Source organism: Colossoma macropomum, unplaced genomic scaffold (assembly GCF_904425465.1).
Source record: "Colossoma macropomum unplaced genomic scaffold, Colossoma_macropomum, whole genome shotgun sequence".
Lineage (NCBI taxonomy): Eukaryota > Metazoa > Chordata > Actinopteri > Characiformes > Serrasalmidae > Colossoma > Colossoma macropomum.
The window spans coordinates 10,055,378-10,075,256 of record NW_023494793.1 but is presented as its reverse complement, the minus strand read 5'-3'; the positions used below and the strand labels follow the sequence as shown (position 1 = coordinate 10,075,256).

The following is a 19,879-nucleotide window of genomic DNA, read 5'->3' as shown; positions in this document are numbered from 1 at the left end:
TCAGCTGACATCACTATCAAGATGCGGGTCACGTGACTTCGCTGTCTCCCCCGTGACTGTGGGATTTGTAGTTTTCTTAAATCACACAGTCTCGATATATTAATAAAATTATGCAATATCCGTGTTTTTTATTGTTTTCTCTGAACTACAGCGCCTAATTGTATATTATCATAGACAACATAATAGCTTGCATTATCATCCGACCACATTTCAGCGCATTTCTGTATATCCATCGAACTACACTCCTAACTTAGGAAGCGGCGACCCAGCAGCTTTGGTCAGAGCACTTGGAAGGAAGGTGAGTGTAGTGCTTTTAATGTTTTGGCTGTGCAAAGATGAGCGTTTGTGCAGTTTAAAAGCTACCGATGTGAATGTAGTTGCTATAAAAGGCCCGTGTTTTGCTGTAGACAAAACTTTCGACGTACATGACTGTGTTTCGTTAAACTGCTGCTCACTGTATGGATTCCTGGCTGCACGTGATCTGCTGTCATTTTTAAGCTAATCTGGCAAAATGCTCGTGTTGTACTACCACTTTCTGGTGCACGGAAGCCAGCATATATATACCAATCAGCACAACATCAAAAACACCTCCTTGTTTCTACGTTCATTGTCCATTTTATCAGCTCCTCTTACTATATAGGTGCACTTTGTAGTTCTACCAGAAAGACTCCAGAGACGAATGTGAAGGAAGGAAAATAGTTTAATCTAATAGTATTTAACAATTCCATAGATAACAACATTTTGTAAGTTAAAGTCCTTGGCGCGGGCCCCGTCATCAGCCCAGGTATTTTGACGTGTAGAGCTTCGCAGATCCTGCCGTACAGGGACGGCAGGGGGCGGAGCATACCCCAAAAGATTTGTAAGAGATAATGGATACCCACCGGGAAAGGCTTTACCTGGATTGACTAGTCTGAAAAGGAACATAAGAGATATTAGCAAGATGCATCAGTATATATCCAATAAAAGTACAGATTGTGGTATTAGTAACAAGTGCAATTAAATTACTGATTAAGTGTACTAAGTGCTTTTAATTATTGCATATGCTAAAATGGAGTGATAAGTGAATGGGCTCATCATTCTAAATACCATTGTGGTGGTGTAATAAATGACAGAACTTAGTTGTTCTAACGCATCGGTCACCTGGAGTACATAGGGCGGCTTTAAGCTTAAAGTTTTCATCAGGTTAAAAGAAAACTCAAGTTTTAGAGGCCGAGGCCTCGACGCTGTAAATTGTTTGCAGAGAGCAACAATTTCATGCTTACATTACGTAAGGAGTACTGCGGTATTTACTATGTAAACATCAGATACAAAGACTGCTATACATGCACCATGTTTGGTTGGATGACTAGCCCACACATGCACTATGGTTGGGCGACGGGCCCACACATGCAGTATGATCGCTGGGCGACGGGCTCACACATGCATAGCGTTCGTTAGGGCGATGGGCCCTCACATGCATTGCGTTCGTTAGGGCGACGGGCCCTCACATGCATTGCGTTCGTTAGGGCGACGGGCCCTCACATGCACTATGTTCGCTGGGCGACGGGCCCACACATGCATTGCGTTCGTTAGGGCGACGGGCCCTCACATGCACTATGTTCGCTGGGCGACAGGCCCTCACATGCATTGCGTTCGTTAGGGCGACGGGCCCTCACATGCATTGCGTTCGTTAGGGCGACGGGCCCTCACATGCATAGCGTTCGTTAGGGCGACGGGCCCTCACATGCATAGCGTTCGTTAGGGCGACGGGCCCTCACATGCATAGCGTTCGTTAGGGCGACGCGCCTTCACATGCATAGCGTTCGTTAGGGCGACGCGCCTTCACATGCATAGCGTTCCTTAGGACGACGCACCCTCACATGCATAGCGTTCCTTAGGACGACGCGCCCTCACATGCATAGCGTTCCTTAGGGCAACACGCCCTCACATGCATAGCTTTCATTGGGGCGACGGGCCCTCACATTAATTGCTGCGTTTTGCACAGGTTATGAGCCAAAATAAGCATAGCGTTTGCTCAGGTTACGAGCCCATGTGGCGTTTGCTCAGGTGACTGGTCCATATATGCAAGTGTTTGTTATGATGATGGCCCATTTATGTATTGAGATTGCATGGCATTTGCTCAGCAATGAGCTCAGATAGGCATGCAATGGTTTGGCAGATGAGCTCATAAATGCAGAACAAAAGCACCGATTGCCAAAGATTAAAATGTATAACGTTAAAGAGGTTAAATCAAAAATATGAGGCTACTCCTGCAACCGAAAGTAAGCCGGACGGCACAATAAAACCTAGACTCCCACTTAACGCCAAAGAGAGGCCAATCCGATGGGTGAATAGGCCATATTTGAAAGGCGTCCGTAATATCTGCTTTAGCCACGACCCGCAACCTTAATAAACCAGATAGCATCATCAGCAGAGGCATAATACAGGGAGAACGGCTCGAGAGGAATGCACTCGTTCACACTAGCAACCAGATCTGAATGAGGAGAAGACAAATCAAAAACAAGCCGCTTCATGCCAGAATACTTGCGAGTAGCAACACCAAGGGAATTGACTCGAAAAGGAACGACGAAACGTGAGCATCTGAAAGCAGCAAAGCAGGTGTGCAAGTCAAGTCATTTTAAAGACAGGTGGAAGCTTGTGATTGGTCAGAGTAATGAGTGACGTAGCATTGGTGTCTTCCTGGCAGAACTTGCGCTAAAGCTTTCATTTCTACAGTTACAGACTGTAGTCCATCTCTTTCCCCTTTTACCCTGTTATTTGATGGTCAGAACCCCCACAGCAGGTGCTGTTTGGGTGGTGGATCATTCTCAGCACTGCAGTAACACTGACGTAGTGGTGGTGCGTTAGTGTGTGTTGTGCTGGTACGAGTGGATCAGACACAGCAGTGCTGCTGGAGTTTAAACACTGTGTCCACTCACTGTCCACTCTATTAGTCACTCCTACCTTGTCAGTCCACCTTGTAGATGTAAAGTCAGAGATGACAGCTCATCTGCTGCTGCACAGTTTGTGGTGGTCATCCTCTAGTCCTTCATCAGTGGTCACAGGACACTGTTGGCTGGATATTTTTGGTTAGTGGACTATTCTCAGTCCAGCAGTGACACTGAGGTGTTTAAAAACTCCAGCAGCACTGCTGTGTCTGATCCACTCAGACCAGCACAACACACACGGACACACCACCACCGCATCAGTGTTACTGCAGTGCTGAGAATGATCCGCCACCCAAATAGAACCTGCTCTGTGAGGGTCCATGGGGGTCCTGACCACTGAAGAACAGGGTAAAAGGGGGCTAACAAAGTATGCAGAGAAACAGATGGACTACAGTCTGTAACTGTAGAACTGAAGTGCTCCTATATAGTAGGTGGAGCTGAAAAAATGGACGGTGGTTTTAATGTTGTGGCTGATCAGTATATAATGTTAGTGTTTTGTAGATTAGTGAATCCAAGATTACTAATAAGTGTTCAAACGCGAGGCTATGCAGTCTATTCAAATGTAAACAGTGGTTACAAAGCTGGAATTGGCTTCTTATTTATATTTTCCTGCTGCAGCATTTAAGGTGGAACAGACACTTATCCTCTGCTATCATTTTCAATCATTTCTCTCTTTTCAGTAATCCCCCACGTTTTTCTATTCTTGCTCCTCTTTTCTAATTCTGACGTATCCTCTCCTTTCTTTCTGTTTTCTTTGGCTCTGTTCGGTGTGTGGTGAGTAGATGAGAGTTTTGTGTGGTTTGTGGTTCAAATTGAGGAGACTCAGAGATGTATCCTTCTTAGGCACATTCAGACGCCCCCTAAGCTCAGACGCCATGCGACTGGTCCAGTTCTCCCGTAAAGGAAATGAAGGGGGGATCAGGGTTGGTGTGGAGCACGAACAAGGCCATGGTGTCATTGACCTGAAAGCGTTTGACCCTTCCATGCCACCCACGATGAGGGAGTTTTTGGAGCTGGGACAGAAGGGCATGGACTGTGCTCAAAGGTATGAGTGGAAACTGTGCTTTTTGCCTAGCATGTCCATCAATATCAGCTGTTCCAGTTTTCTACCTGTACAGGCGTCTGATCAGGTCCGTGTCTCATAACCGAAATACAAAGTAAAGAGCATGTCTACATCAGCCTGTACCCCATCTGCATAACCTGCAGCACCTGTTTCACCTTTCATATCATTCACTGGGTGCTTCCGACACTACAGTGCTGTGAAAAAGTATTTGCCCCTCACCTCATTTCTTCTATTTTTGCTAATTTGTCACAATTAAATGTTTCAGGTCATTCAACTAATTTTAATATGTGATAAAGACAACATGAGTGCACACAAAGTGCAGCTTTTAAATGATTATTCTATTTCTTGAAGATAAAGATTTATTCAAAACCTATATCACTCATGTGAAAAAGTAATTGCCCCCTAAACCTAATAACTGGTTGTGCCACCTAACATTTACGGTAACTTGCAACCTTAAGTGAGGCAAATGGGGCCTGCAGCTCTTTAGATGTTCGTCTGGGTTCTTTTGGGACCTCCTGGACAAGTCATCAATGGTGAAATTTTGGTAGGTCGGTCATTCCTGGGAAGGTTCACCATTGTTACTAAGTTTCTCCATTTGTAAATAATGGCTCTGGCTGTGGTTCACTGGAGTCCCAGAGCTTTAGTAATGACTTTGTAACCCTTTCCTGACTGGTAGATTTCAGTGACTTTGTTTCACATCTGTATTTGGATTTCTTTATAACAGGGCATCATATGCTGCTTTCTGAGACCATCTAGCCTGCTTCACATTGCCAGACAGGTTCTATTTAAATGATGATTCAGACCATTCAAGGTCTGGCAGTAATCATGTTTGGGTGTGTCTAGTAAAATTGAACCTAGTAGTCAATTAAATGTGGTTAACCGGTTGATTTAGTAGCTAAGGGGGCAATTACTTTTTCACATACAGCCAGATAAGACGGAACAGCATTTTTCCTTCAATAAATCAAATCATCATTTAAAAACAGTATTTTGTGTTTACTTGTGTTATTTGTCTAATATTAGTAGTAGTTTGATGATCTGAAACATTCAAGTGTGACGAGTATACAAAAATAGAAGAAATCGAAAAGGGGCAAATACTTTTTCACAGCACTATGTCTGGATAAAATGTACAATACTCTGTAACTGTGATAATAAATGCTAATGTAAGTAATCATGTACCATGGTACTGTCATACACTGTATGTCCAAAAGTATCCAGACAGCCTGACAAATTAATGAATTCAGCTGCTTTAAGGTACAGCCATTACTGACACAGGAGTTCAGTTGCGCAATAGAGCAGGACACTCTGGAGCAGCCGCACGAGTCTAAAGTCACCAAGCATGGGGTAGAGGGGTATACAAGCCCTCCAACACTGGGCTGTGGAGCAGTGGGACTGCATCCTCTGGAGTGATGGAGCGCCATCCAATACCTTTGGAATGAGTTGGAGTGTCCACATCTAATCACCAACACCAGTACTTGACCTCACTAACAGCTCTTGTGGCTGAATGCAGTCAAATCCTCACATCAATGTTCCAACATATAGTGTACAGCATTCCCAGAAGAGTAGAGGCTGTTACTGCAGCAAAGGGGGATAAACTTCCTATTAAAACCCTTCATTTCAGATCAAAAAGCTGGATCAGCAGGTGTCTACAAACTTTTGGACAGGTAGTGTGTGTATATAATGTCATGTCATGAGTCATGTTACATATAGATATTTATAGCTACATAATACATATGGGACATACATACAACCCCTCCCTCTCTTTCAGAGCTCTGTCAAGTGGTCAGTGTATAGTCCCTCATTCTGATATCACGCTGCTGTCTCCAGTGACCGGCCCAGATAAGGTGGTATGTGTGGGGATGAACTACAGGGACCACTGCTTGGAGCAGAATGCTCCCATCCCTACAGAGCCAATCATCTTCAGCAAATTTCCTTCCGCCATCACTGGCCCATATGATGACATCATGCTGCCAAACACGAGCCAGGTCAGATGAACAGGACTATGTCTACAGCTGCTTTAATTTTTCAGTTTTTTTGGCAAAACGATGCGGTCACATAGCAATGGGACAAAGTTTCCTGTTTGAAACTTACAGGCCTTAGCTGTACTTCCACTCACTGGCCACAGTACAGTTACAGATCTGACGATGCACAGTTTATTACCCCCACCCATTCATCAGTGGCCAGTTTCTGACCACAGGAGTAGCTCTGTGGTCAGAAACTCACCATTTGTGAAGGGTTAGAGGATGCACATCAACAAATGGGCTACAGTCTCTCACTGTGCACCAGCAAAGTGGAGCTACGAGGAACAAGTCTGGAATAAAGTGCCCAAGTGTCCTGCAGTGTAAGCTACAGCACATTAAAGGGGAATTCCAACTATTTTTGCAAATTTCTGCATCGTTCATTCATTGTAAAGGAAGTCATTCAGAGTAGTTTGATGTGAAATGGTTCATTGTAGAGAAACAGCTCCACTTACTATATAGGGGCACTTTGTAGTTCTACAGTTACAGACTGTAGTCCATCTGTAGTTCATCCAGCAGCACTGCTGTGTCTGATCCACTCAGACCAGCGCAACACACACCACCACCACGTCAGTGTTACTGCAGGGCTGAGAATGATCCACCACCCAAATAGAACCTGCTCTGTGAGGGTCCATGGGGGTCCTGACCACTGATGAACAGGGTAAAAGGGGGCTAACAAAGTATGCAGAGAAACAGATGGACTACAGTCTGTAATTGTAGAACTACAAAGTGCACCTATATAGTAAGTGGAGCCGAGAAGATGGACAATGAACGTAGAAACAAGGACATAATGTTATGCCTGATGGGTGTGTATATATATATATATATATTTCTCTAGAATGGAGCAATGACTCTGTTTACATTCTAACCATTTAATTATGCAGATTTTTTTTAAATACAAACAGAAATTTCACTTTAAGTAGTTGGTCATCATCGTTAGTAGTGTAGAAGTCTTGGAAACATCTGAGTCATACATTATTTGTCAGTCTGCTTCGAACAACTGGTAAAGTAGTGTTCTGTTCTGTTTCATTTGATTGAGTGAGACACTCGTGGGATTGGGTCGGGGTGTAAACCGAGTTAATGCATTCACAGTCACCTCCAAAGCTACAAAAATCACAAAAAACTCTGTATGACAGATGTGTTCAGATCCATGTTGGGGCTAAATTTGTACACTGTGACTAGAAGGGCGATCAGCTGATTAACATTTGTTTTTTAGAAAGTTCAGAATCAGTATAATCAGTTTGCAAATAAATAAACAAATATATGAATAAAAAAACAAACCTCAGAAACGGTTCCTGTGTGTAAGCGAGGCAGCTTCACTGAGCAGCACATTATTAGCTATTCTTGCAGTGGCCTTAAAGCTAATCTTGTGTCCTGCAGGAGGTGGACTGGGAGGTGGAGCTGGCCTTCGTGATTGGACAAAAAGGAAAGCACATCAAGGCAAGTTTGCTGCTGTGTTCGCTGTTAAATATAATAAACATTTTAGAGCAGCATCACAGGGAGAAATCAAGGTCTCACTGGACATTTTGGTTTGGGTTGAGAAAAGAACATTTGTTTGTGACTCATTAATTTAATGATCAAGTCTCTGACGGTTCCTTTTACGAACACCATGGAGTGATAGAAACTCTGTCAGAGAGGCAGCTTCATCATTGGTAGGAGAGGGTTTGTTGATTGTAAGTTTGTTTGCAGTTCTAGGCGAAATCATGCCGATACGGGTCTTCAGGCAGCTTCAGGTAATGTTCACATCAACCATCAGAAGGAGGAAAAAATGTGACCAGTGATTTTGACCGTAGCTTAATTGTTGGTGCGAGACAGACTGGTTTGAGTATTTCAATGACTGCTGGGATTTTCATCTGGGATTTTCATGCAAATCAGTCTGCAGAGTTTACTCAGAATGGTGCAATAAAGAAAAAACATCCAGTGAGCAGCAGTTCTGCAGTCGGAAAAGCCTTGTTGATGAGAGAGGTCAGCAGAGAATGGCCAGACTGGTTTAAGTTCAGAGAAACTATACAGTAATTCAGATAACTCTCTGTACAGGTGTGCTGAGCAGAAAAGCATTTTAGAAAGCACAACACATCAAACCTTGAGGTGGATGGGCTACAGCAGCAGAAGACCACGTCAGGTACCACTTCTGTCAACCAAGAACAGAAAGATGAGGCTGCAGGGGGCAGAGGATCACCAAAACTAGACAGCTGAAGACTGGAAAAATGTAGCCTGGTCTAATGAATCTCAATTTCTGCTGAGACACACAGGTGATAGGGTCAGTTTTGGTGCCAACAGCATGAATCCATGAACCCAACCTGCCTGGTGGAGGTGGTATAATGGTGTGGGGAATGTTTTCTTCACACACTTTGGGCCCGTTAATACCAATCAGTCATCGCTTGAATGCCACAGCCTATTTGAGTATTGTTGCTGACCATGTGCATCCACAATTTTATTTTTATGGCCACAATTTTATTTTCTAATGGCTACTTTCAGCATGATAATGCACCATGTCACACAACAGGAGTCATCTCAAACCGGTTTCATGAACGTGACAATGAGTTCAGTGTTCTTCAGTGGTCTTTCCAGTCATGGGATCTGATTCCAATAGGACACTTTTGGGATGTGGCAAAACAAGAGATTTGCAGCTTGAAAACTGTACCTGAAAAATCAGGAAATTCATGGAACCTCAAAGGAAAGTTTCTAACATCTTTCTGGAATCCATGCCAAGACGAACTGAGGCTGTCTTGAGAGCAAAGTGAGTGTAGTCAGTATTACTATAGTGTTCCTAATAAACGTTTGGTGAGTGTATACCAGTGAACTGATATTTATCTTTGCAAGCATCGTTTTAAATCACAAATGCAATTAAAATTGGAAATGCATTACGATTTCATGTTCACATGTTCATCATGTTTAACTTATGTATGTTAATATTATAATTAATGTTAGATCATTTCTAAAAGAGCAGAAAATGGTGTTAAAAGTAAAAACTGTTGAGGTCTTGATGTAACAGTGATGGTTCTTGAGGTTCGAATTAAGCTCTACACTACTTGTTGACCATTCCGACATACACACACCATTTTCCTCTCAATACAGTAAGTATTACTTCAGGTTCAGTAATCTTGCAGTTGTAGACATGGGTGGGGTTTATTTGGGATTCGCTCATTTAGACCATTTTCTCGTTCTCAGGAGGAGGAGGCTCTCTCTTACGTTGCGGGATTCACCGTAGCCAATGACGTCAGTGCTCGTGACTGGCAGCTGGAGAAGAATGGGAAGCAGTGGCTCCTGGGAAAAACATTTGACACGTTCTGTCCTTTAGGACCCGCCCTCGTTACCACAGCAGCACTGAAGGGTAGGCCCAACAGGGAAATATAATCACAGAGGGGTTTCAGTGTTTGGTGTGATGCTGAAAATATCACAGAGAGTCATAGAGTTGCTGATGATATAAATACAGCATCATTGTGATTAATGTGCTATTTTTAATCAGATGTCCATAATTTGGGTATCCGTTGCCTGGTTAACGGCGGTGTCGTTCAGGACAGCAACACCAATCAGCTGATCTTCAAGACAGAGAAGCTGATAGCATGGGTGTCCCAGTAAGTGACCACAGACCTGCCATTCATCATTCTCAGTTACTTTAAAGTGATGGTTTGGCCAAAAACACAATTTTATACAGATTTTTCCCTCAAAAACAGCCCTTATAGTCAATCATTGGCGTCCGAAGTTTGCTTCTTTAGTTTTGCGCTGGAGCTACGAGGCTATGCGTGTCTTTGTGTAGGTTTGACACTGTATTTGACCCTTTAGTAGAAAAACCTACTTTTATCTGCACTTGCAGTCCATTTTATCAGCTCCACTGACCATATAGGAGCACTCTGTAGTTCGACAGTTACAGACCATCTGTTTCTCTGCATACTTTGCTATCCCACCTTTACTCAGTTCAATGGTCAGGACTCCCACAGGACCACCACAGAGCAGGCATTATTTGGCTGGTGGATCCTTCTCAGCGCTGCAGTGACACTGACGTGGTGGTGGTGTGTTAGTGTGTGTTGCGCTGGTACGAGTGGATCAGACACAGCAGTTCTGAGTGATGTCCACTCACTGTCCACTCTATTAGACACTCCTACCTTGTCAGTGCACCTTGAAGATGTAAAGTCAGAGATGATAGCTCATCTGTTGCGTCACAGTCTGTGTTGATCATCCTCTAGTCCTTCATCAGTGGTCTCAGTCCAACAGTAACACTGAGGTGTTTAACACACTAACACGCCACCACCACATCAGTGTCATTGCATTGCTGGGAATGGCCCACCACCCAAATAATACCTGCTCTGTGGTGGTCCTGTGGGGGTCCTGACCACTGAAGAACAGGGTAAAAGGGGGCTAACAAAGTATGCAGAGAAACAGATGGACTACAGTCTGTAACTGTAGAACTACAAAGTGCTCCTATATGGTCAGTGGAGCTGTTAAAATGGACAATGAGATACAAGGGGATGTTCCTAATAAAGTGGAAGTGATGCAATCTGTTTAACTTTGTAATCCAGTCTGGTTTTGCTCCATCCATTCTGGAAAGCACCATGTTTAAGATGACGTTTTAATGAATTGTTGGTTTTATTGCAGGTTTGCGACTCTGTACCCAGGTGATGTGTTTTTGACAGGCACTCCCCCAGGAGTCGGTGTGTTCAGAAAACCCCCCATTTTTCTGAAGGTGAGCTTATCTTTGAGGAAACTGAATCTTTAGTATAGCGTTATTACTGCTGTTTAGCAACAAACCCAATAAAAAAACTTCCAACTAATTATCTTATTTTTTTATATATATGTACATTCTAAATTTCATGCCTGCAGCAAGTTCCAAAAAAGTTGGGACAGGGGCACATTTACCACTGTGTTACATCACTTTTCCTTTTAACACTATTCAGTAGTCATTTGAGAACTGAAGACATCAATTGTTGGATTTTTTTTCATCTTTATACAAAGCCACGCTGACTTTGTCTTGCTGAAACAAGCAGAGATGTCTCTGAAAACGACGTCGTCTAGGTGGCAGCATATGTTGCTCCAGAATGTGTATGTTCCTTTTAGCATTAATGGTGACTCCACAGATGTGCATCCCCATACCATGCCAGATGCTGGCTTTTGAACTTTACGTTGATATCAGTCTGGATGGTTCTTTTCCCCTTTGGCCTGGAGAACATGGCATCCATTATTTCTGAAAACAATCTGAAAGGCTGCCAGACCACAGCACGTTTCCACGTTGCCTCAGTCCATCTCAGATGAGCTTTAGCCCAGAGAAGTCAGCAGTGTTTTAGGATGTTGTTAACATATGGCTTCTGCTCTGTGTAGTATAATCCTAACTTGCATTTGTAGGTGCAAAAAACTTTTACTAACGAGGATTTTCTGAATTATTCCAGAGCCCATGTGGTTATATTACATTATAGTATACATTACAGAAGCATTTTTAATGTAGTGTCATCTGAGAAATCAAAGTTCACATGCATTCAGTATTGGTTTTCAGCTTTGCCCTTCACACACACAGATTTTTCCAGATTCTCTGAATTTTTTGGTGAAATCCCTTAAACTGTTGGCTATTCACTCACATAGTTTGTCACAAAGTGGTCACTGAGCCTTTCGTGAATGTTCCTTTTATACGCAATCATGATGGCAAGTTACCTGTTCACCTGTTGACCCATGGAAAACAGAAGTTTTGATCATTCCACAAACTTCCCAGTTTTACGCTGCCCCTATTCCAGCTTTTTTGGAATGTGTTGCAGGTGTCAAATTTGGAATTTCAGTTTCTTCTTTGAGCTGTTTTCAATTAAACACCTGAAAAGGAGAGTTTACAAATCCCTTCTGGTTTTGCATTTTAGCTGTCCCAAGTTAGTCAATACACCTTTGATTTACTACACAAATTAATGAAATGTAGCTACATATTTACATAATGAATTCGACGGAAATAATAAATTGCATTTGCATTCAGTTTACATTCTGTATCAACAGGTTCAATCTGCTCTTTTTCCTTTTGTTTCAACATCAAATAATAATGTCAAGATATCAAAAAGGAAACAATAATAACTCTCAAATCCAAACTGTAAAAAGGCCTCTTCTAGTTATGAACTTCAATGAAGTAGAAACTGAATTTTTACAATCTGCACTTTCCACAGAATTTCTCCACTTGTTTCAATGAGATACAAGAAGTAATGAGTGTGATAACGTGCTTTTATTGTGGTGATAAGAGCTAAATGTCAGGTTACATCTAGCATGCTAATTTTCCTTTAAAGCTTGAAAAGGTCATCAGTGCATTCTATATTAAAGTTTCTTTTCTAATGAGCAAAATTATCTACTGCAACCCACCCACGCGCCCACCCACTCAGAGAATTTACGCCAGTCTTTAGTGGGCTGCGTGCAAAGTTCCGTATCAGTGAAATGCAGGAAGTACACTTTCTTGGCTTTTGGCTGACCTTAAAAGCACCTTGTGGTCCTCTGGGCGATTCTGAGCACCCGACCTGAGCGCAGATGTTGGCACGGAAACTGACAAATAATTTTAGTTTTCAAATACAGTGGGCAGCCAAAGGGGTTCAGACTGAAACGAACACATTACGAGACTCATAAGTAATTATGGATTTATGCTGAAAGCTGCGCTGGCCTCTCTTCTCTCTAACAGCACATTGGCATGCAGCACCACAGTGAAGGAGAACAGCAGCTTCTGTTCTGTCGCACCGCTGTGATTAAATCTAAACCTTCATCAAGTTACTAATTTCCCCCAATTAGATCCTTTTAACATCGGCTTTCTCTCCACACAGCGCACACTCGGCACAGACGCGCTCGAGACGCGGGCAGGCACTGTGCGGCGCGCTTCATTTACACCAAATATTTTCTCATTGCAGAAATGACTTTGACATTAATCATGAGTCATTATGAATGTAATTTACACAATCCTGAAGTGTGAATTATTTAGAGACCTGAGAGTTAGACTGGAGTACATCCGCTCAGTCAAACAACGCACTAACACGTTTAAATTAATGTGCTCCAGTGTGACTTTAAAAGTAACACTTGGAAACGCGTCACTGATGATACCCGAACTGCAAGTGAAGTTAAAGTAGACTTTCACTGCACTAAAACAAAGTTCTGTCAGAAACATTTGAAGAGTTTCATTCCAGAGTGCTGTAAGTATCCATTTGTAAGAAATGTTACATCATAGCAATTGGCGACAGCCGATTTGGTCAGACTCTGAAGATGAGACTACACTAGATTCCCAAACTGTCATCACCACTGAGCAGCTTTTCAGTCGGCAGCTGTGACAGAAGAACAGCTAAACAACCTGGAATCAGCCAGAAATGAACCCAATACCATTCGCCAAACTAAATGGGCTGTAAGATGCTTTACAGACTGGCTGGAACAAAACAACATTAATACTGATCTGGCAAAAAAGACAAAACCGAGCTAAACTTGATATTGTGGCAGTTTTATGGCTCAGTCTGTACTTTAAAAGGCGAGGCTTACAGCAGACTGTGCAGCGAGTGGGCGGAGCTCGTTACTCTGACGTAGCAACAAGCTGCTTGTTAAGGAACTATAATTTGGCGGAAGGAACTGCGAACATTAAAACATATTAAACACCAGGTTCACAGCCCAGTTTATTTATTTCTTACTTTATTTATTTTAACACTCGAGGTCTTGTTTTATTTTGCAACGACACACTCCCTCTCGTTCTATTGCTTAATTAAAGATTGAATGAATCTTAATATGCAGTCGTATACAAAAAACACCCTGGTCAAATTTCACATTCTGTTGATTTTCTAAGTGAAAATAACATCTTCCACAAAAACACTTAAAGAGGAACCAGTTTTTCAAAATAACTGCATAATTCAGTGGATGAGATGTAAACAAAGTCATTCAGAGTTGTTTGGTGTGAAGTGGTTAATTGTAGAGAAACTCAGATTTCTTTACAGTGGTGATGATAGGAACCAGAAGTCACGATGTCTACAACACAAACATAGCCATTTTATTTACTATCCAAAACCAGCAGTGAAATCTAAACGTCTTCTAAATTTTTATATGTAACGTTGATGATGGTAAAATAGTCATAAATCTGAAAAAAAGAGTTTTCGTTGGGGACTATTTTGCCTTACAACGCCCTTCATGTATCCCTCCACTATGAATAGATTAAATAAATTGATTAAACTATAAACTATTTCAGGCTAAAATTTTGTCATAAAGCAACATCTCAGTCATCAGGCAGTGAATTCATAACAATTTCATGTAGTAACTTTCTGTGAGGGAGCTTTTAGAGGTGGACGTCTGGTTCCTGTCACCACCACTGTAAACAATTCTGACTAAGTTTCTCTAGAACAGAGCATTTCACACTAAACCACTCTGAATGATTTTGTTACATGTTAACCTCTATATTATGCAGAAATTTGGAGAAATTGGAGTTCCCCTTTAAATATGGTGTTTTCCTGCATGTTTTGGTTCACAATTTCTATTTATTTTCTGAGATTGACAATTAAATCTTAAAAATATGTATAAATTGCCACTTTTGCACAGGCCATTTATGTTTAATACCATCCCAGTATTTTAAATTCAGCAAATTAATAGCAACTGTGTATTAAAATGTGAAGATGTGTCAAATCAGCAGAGTTGTTTGACTGGGGTGCCGGAACTTCTGCATACAACTCTAGCACTGATATTTCTTGCATGTTATTGTATATCATGAAAAAAAATCTTGAAAGCAGTCTGTCATGCATTTGGATCAAAACCCTTTAACAGAAATTCCACGAAAGCCTCCAACACCAAGTATAATGTTACATCTAACAGTATTTCATTTGTCCACTCTACTTTTCTGCACTGCCACCTTAACTCTTCTATCCTAAAAACCAACCAGTTACTGCTGTGTCCTCCCAACAAAAGCTGTTCTAAAAGATGACCACCAAAACTGTCACAAGTGCAGTCAAGTCATTCCCAACCTCTCGCGACCACACAGTAAATTGGTTCTCAGAATATGTCAAAAATAAGGGCTTCGGTTTGGTTATCAGGGCTTCGAGCGAGAGGCTTGATTTGGTCAAGGATCCATATCTTTGTTTCTTTGTCATCTAAAGTACTCTTAAAAGTCTTCACCAACACCAAAGCTCAAATCAATATTACTGTCCCTGCTTCCATCTTTCACATCCATCAGTAACCACAGAAACAGCGCCTAAAGCTTTCATCTTTGAGAGACGGGAGGAAAGAAGCTCCATTCTAGTCTCGCAGAGCCAGACGTGATCTCGGAACGAGAACATCTGGGAACAACCATGAGAAGTTTAGCTCTAAATGTGGGTGGGAACGAAGGTTAGGATGGGAACATATAGAGGTGAAAGTTTATTTTTTGTATCGCAATTCAAAGACATGCAATTTTCAAATCGCAAGAGCTGCAATTTTAATTACTTTAAGGTTTTAAGTGGGGAAATTTGGTCCTCATGACATGGAGCTTGTAGATAAACTGGACCAATCAGAAATCAGAAGCAACCAAACATCCCTGTACTGTATATATGGCAACACAACCACAACTAACTGGCAACTAACTAACTGTCCTCCAGCCAGAAAACGTCGATATTGTCACTGTCCAAAAAAAAAACCATCTCCATTTTGTCGATTTTTATTTTTCTACATCATTTCAACACACCAGCTCTGATTTACGCTGAGTGAAAGTGTCATGATGAATGGACCAATAGAAATGCTCTAAAATCACTTAGCATAAAAACTCTTTACATTCACTTACATTGAAAGGTAAAAGTGTTTTTGCCTTCTCCTGAAAAGTTACTATTTTGGAGATGCTTGTTTTTCTTTGGACAGCAATGATATGCTGGCCTTTCTCGGCCTTAAAAACAGGACTGGACCTTAATTTACAGAAAATAATCACAATTCAAGTCACAATTACAATAATGGTCAAAAAAACTGCAATTAGATATTTTCCTCAACTCATTCAGTCTTAGCAACAACTTAAGTCTGAATTTCTGAGCCATATAAGTGCCTTGTGAAGCCTGTCATTAGCACATGGATGTAATGCGAGTTAGCATGGCTATAAAGTCCCCCCCAAAAACTCCAATTAAGCATGTAGATATGAGATGTAAATCCCATGCAGTAAAAGTAAACATTACCTCTTGCAAGGAAAAACTCAAGACATGCACTAAAATGGATAACTAGTACTTTGGCTGCTGTGAAAATCAGATAAATATTTTAACAGTTTACTATCTTGAAAAGAGCCTGAGGATTTTATTGGCCAATAAATGAGCACATGTTTTACTGAACTATGATAGATTAAAATCAGTCTCAACATTCCGAAATGAGTTCATGTGAATGCATGTACTTCTGTTCTGTCCTGTGTGTCTTGCAGAGAGGAGACGTGGTGGAGTGTCAGATTGATGAGATTGGATCCATCAGGAACACAGTGGTGTAACTGCCCGGCTGATTCTCTGACACACACGTCCTGCTGCCTCGAGATGAAATAATACAAAAGGACTGATTTAATATTCACTTGAAAAAAAGGGGAAAAGCAACCTAATCTAACTTCTAATGAAATCAGAGCCTTGAGCTTAACTAAGATCTTTTGCTGTCATGCTGAAATGTTTAACAAATCAGCCTGATTGTAACACTGCGGTTAAACCTTTTGAAATCATTTTCCTGTAGATCACTTTTACACTGTTCTAAACACGCTGGCCAGTTTATTGGAAACCCCTCTCTTGCAGCTCGACCTTGTTGCTGTTCAGTTAGAGACCAGCTCGTATTAGCCATCCTGTAGCCCTTCACCTGGAGTCTGTGTCTGATCACAGAGCTGCTCTTGGCTGGATGTTGTTAGGTGGTGGTCCACTCGCACTCTAGCAGTGACACTGATGTGTGTACCAAAGCACAGGTGTCAGAACCACACACGTTTCTAATGACGGGCCAGTGAGTGAAAGTATCTGACCATTGAAGAACTGGGTGAAAGGGGACTAATAAAAGTATGCAGAGAAACAGATGGACTACAGTCTGTGATTGTAGAAGTACAGAGTGCACCTATATAGTAAGTGGAGCTGATAAAATGGACAATGAGTGTAGAGATACTGAGAATTTCCTAATAAAGTGCTCAGTGAGTGTAGCTGTTTCTAATGAAGGAGACGGTCAGTAGTTCAAGCAGACTCCAGTAGGTGTCACTGTACTGCTTTTCTTTGGGAGGAAAGTCTACCTTTCATTCTTGGCTCTGCTGGTGCCTCGTTCTTAAATCCACGCATAGGAACATTTGTGCTTCTTTGTCTGATCTCTCGTTAAAGCGTGCCTCACACATCAGACACCAGCCTGATAACAGACTGCCGCTGAGGTTCACACCTTACCATCTGAGAAGGAAACAGATGTACATTTAAACCCATTTTCAAAATTTCTACATAACTAAATCAATAAGATCCTAAAGCCGTCAGAGCTGATCGATGTGTAATGCTCCATCAGACTGTTAACAGTGGTGGTGATAGGAACCAGACGTCCGAGTTTAATGCCTTTAAAAGCTCCTTCACAGAAAGTTATTACATAAAATCGTTATGAATACACAGCCTGATGTTTTATGATAGTTTTGTGACAAAGTTTTGTCCTAAAATGTATTTTAATCAATTGATTTAATCTATTCATAGTGGAGGGTTACATGGAGTTGTAAGAAAAGTCTTTTTTTGGTCAGATTTATCACTATTTTACCATCATCATTACATATAAAAACTCAGAAGACATGTGTAGGTGTGTCGGTTCACTGGTGGTTTTGGATAGTAAATAAAATGGCTGTATTTGTGTTGTAGACATTGTGACTCCTGGTCACCACCACTGTAAAGAAATCAGAGCTGGAGTTTCTCTACAGTGAACCATTTCACATCAAACCACTCTAAAAGATTTACTTTACATCTCAGTGATTTAATTATGCAGACATTTAGAACAATTCATGGTCTCATCAGGAACTTAAGAGGGTCCATTACTGAGTTAACTGAGAGCTGGGTAAATTTGCCATTTGCATGATTTAGTAAGTGTGCCACTGCGTGGGGAATATGACAATATGTGCTTCTTATTGTGAGAACATCACTTTTCTGAGTATATGACTGTGTTGTCAGTACTTAGAACACTGGAAACTGTATGCATCACTAAAAAGACCTGCATAAACTGCTTAACAAGTAGCCATTTGGATGATTTTGACATCATTTCATTTAATTCTATTGTTGATTTTTTTTCTCCTGTTCTTTCTTAAATTGTTTATTTTTGCAATTAATAAACAAAAAAAATAACTGTACTCAGTTTTTCTTTGCCTTTTTTTTAACAGCACTACTGTTTTGCTGGGGCGGCACGGTGGCGCAGTGGGTAGTGCTGTCGCCTCACAGCAAGAATGGCCTGGGTTTGATTCCCAGCCAGGCGACCAGGGTCCTTTCTGTGTGGAGTTTGTCTGTTCTCCCCGTGTCTGTGTGGGTTTCCTCTGGGTGCTCCGGTTTCCTCCCACAGTCCAAAGACATGCAGTCAGGCTGATTGGATGTGCTAAATTGCCCCTAGGTGTGAGTGAGTGATTGTGTATGTCTGTCTGTCTGCCCTGCGATGGACCGGCGACCTGTCCAGGGTGTATCCTGCCTTCCGCCCAATGACAGCTGGGATAGGTTCCAGCACCCCACCGCGACCCAGAAGGATAAGCGGTTTAGATGATGTATGTACTGTTTTGCTGGTGCTTTCTGTTCATATCAACTTGTTCATGTCAGAAAAGCTAAATATGATGGACATGGTGATATATTTTTGCCTTCTTGCTCACCCGCTCTAAAAGTCTCAGAGCCAGCTGAGCTTCAGCTCTAATCAGAATTCCTCATTTAAAAATGCAGCACTTAGCTCCCACACCTTTATTCTCTCGGTATTCACCTCATCCCCCTCTCTTCTGTTATTCAGTCCATCTGCAATTCTCTCTCTCAATTATTGATTGCTCAGTGTGAGGGTTATGCAGGAGGTCCTTGTGCAGCTCAGCCGCCGAGCCTCCGGAGGTCTTACTCAGCACCCAGTGTACTACAGCAATCAGCACTGTCTGTTAGCATCGCTCCCCCAGGGCGGCACGTTAAAGGCCTTTATCTCTGCCTCTGTGTGTGAGTATGTTTGTTTTTGTACATTTTTTGGCCAAAACTGTTTGGACAGAGCCAGTCTACCTGGTCACCAGCAGAAAAATGCTCTGACTTCGTGAAGAGCTTTTTTACACAAGCTTCATGTTTCAACTGAAAGAACAAAACTAATTTCTTGAATTATTAGTTCTCTGGAGTGATGGAGCTCCATTCAGTGTCTTTGGGATGAGCTGTTCAGATTTAATCATGCAACATCAGTACTCGGCCTGACAGATGCTCTTGTGGCTGAATGCAATCAAATCCTCACAGCAATGTTCCAACATCTAGTGTAAAAACCTGAAGAGTAGAGGCTGTTACTGCAGAAAACTCCTTATTGATTTCAGAGACAACTGGACATACTGTATATATAATACATACAAGATATTGCTGTGTGTGTGTGTGTATATATATATGAATGTATAAATACACACATACACACAGATCAGGCATAACATTATGACCAACTCCTTGTTTCTACACTCATTGTCCATTTTATCAGCTCCACTTACTATATAGGTGCACTTTGTAGTTCTACAATCTGTTTCTCTGGATCAGACACAGCAGTGCTGCTGGAGTTTTTAAACACTATGTCCACTCACTGTCCACTCTATTAGACACTCCTACCTTGTCAGTCCACCTTGTAGATGTAAAGTCAGAGACGATAGCTCATCTGCTGCTGCACAGTTTGTGTTGGTCATCCTCTAGTCCTTCATCAGTGGTCACAGGACGCTGTCCACAGGACGCTGTTGGCTGGATATTTTTGGTTGGTGGACTATTCTCAGTCCAGCAGTG

At 41.8% G+C, this 19,879-nt stretch overlaps 1 protein-coding gene across 2 annotated transcripts; it reads left to right on the top strand.

The window, feature by feature from the left end:
- The first annotated feature begins 242 nt into the window (after window positions 1-242).
- On the top strand, window positions 243-18,240 carry fahd2a (fumarylacetoacetate hydrolase domain containing 2A). 2 transcript variants are annotated; one of them, XM_036578437.1, is made up of 8 exons: window positions 243-298; window positions 3,771-3,972; window positions 5,756-5,972; window positions 7,386-7,445; window positions 9,177-9,339; window positions 9,475-9,583; window positions 10,602-10,689; window positions 16,345-18,240. In XM_036578437.1, the coding sequence occupies exons 2-8, from the start codon at window positions 3,803-3,805 to the stop codon at window positions 16,405-16,407; spliced, it is 870 nt and encodes a 289-aa protein (XP_036434330.1). In that variant the 5' UTR covers window positions 243-298; window positions 3,771-3,802; the 3' UTR covers window positions 16,408-18,240. The 2 variants fall into 2 exon arrangements, with proteins under 2 accessions (XP_036434330.1, XP_036434329.1); XM_036578436.1 differs by having other exon boundaries at window positions 273-298; window positions 3,710-3,972.
- The last annotated feature ends 1,639 nt before the right edge of the window (window positions 18,241-19,879 follow it).

Coding starts and splice junctions, on each gene's coding strand:
- fahd2a (XM_036578436.1), top strand. CDS start 3,710: ATGAGAGTTTTGTGTGGTTTGTGGTTCAAATTGAGGAGACTCAGAGAT. Junction 5,973..7,385: donor TGCTGCCAAACACGAGCCAG/GTCAGATGAACA, acceptor TGTGTCCTGCAG/GAGGTGGACTGGGAGGTGGA. Junction 10,690..16,344: donor AACCCCCCATTTTTCTGAAG/GTGAGCTTATCT, acceptor TGTGTCTTGCAG/AGAGGAGACGTGGTGGAGTG.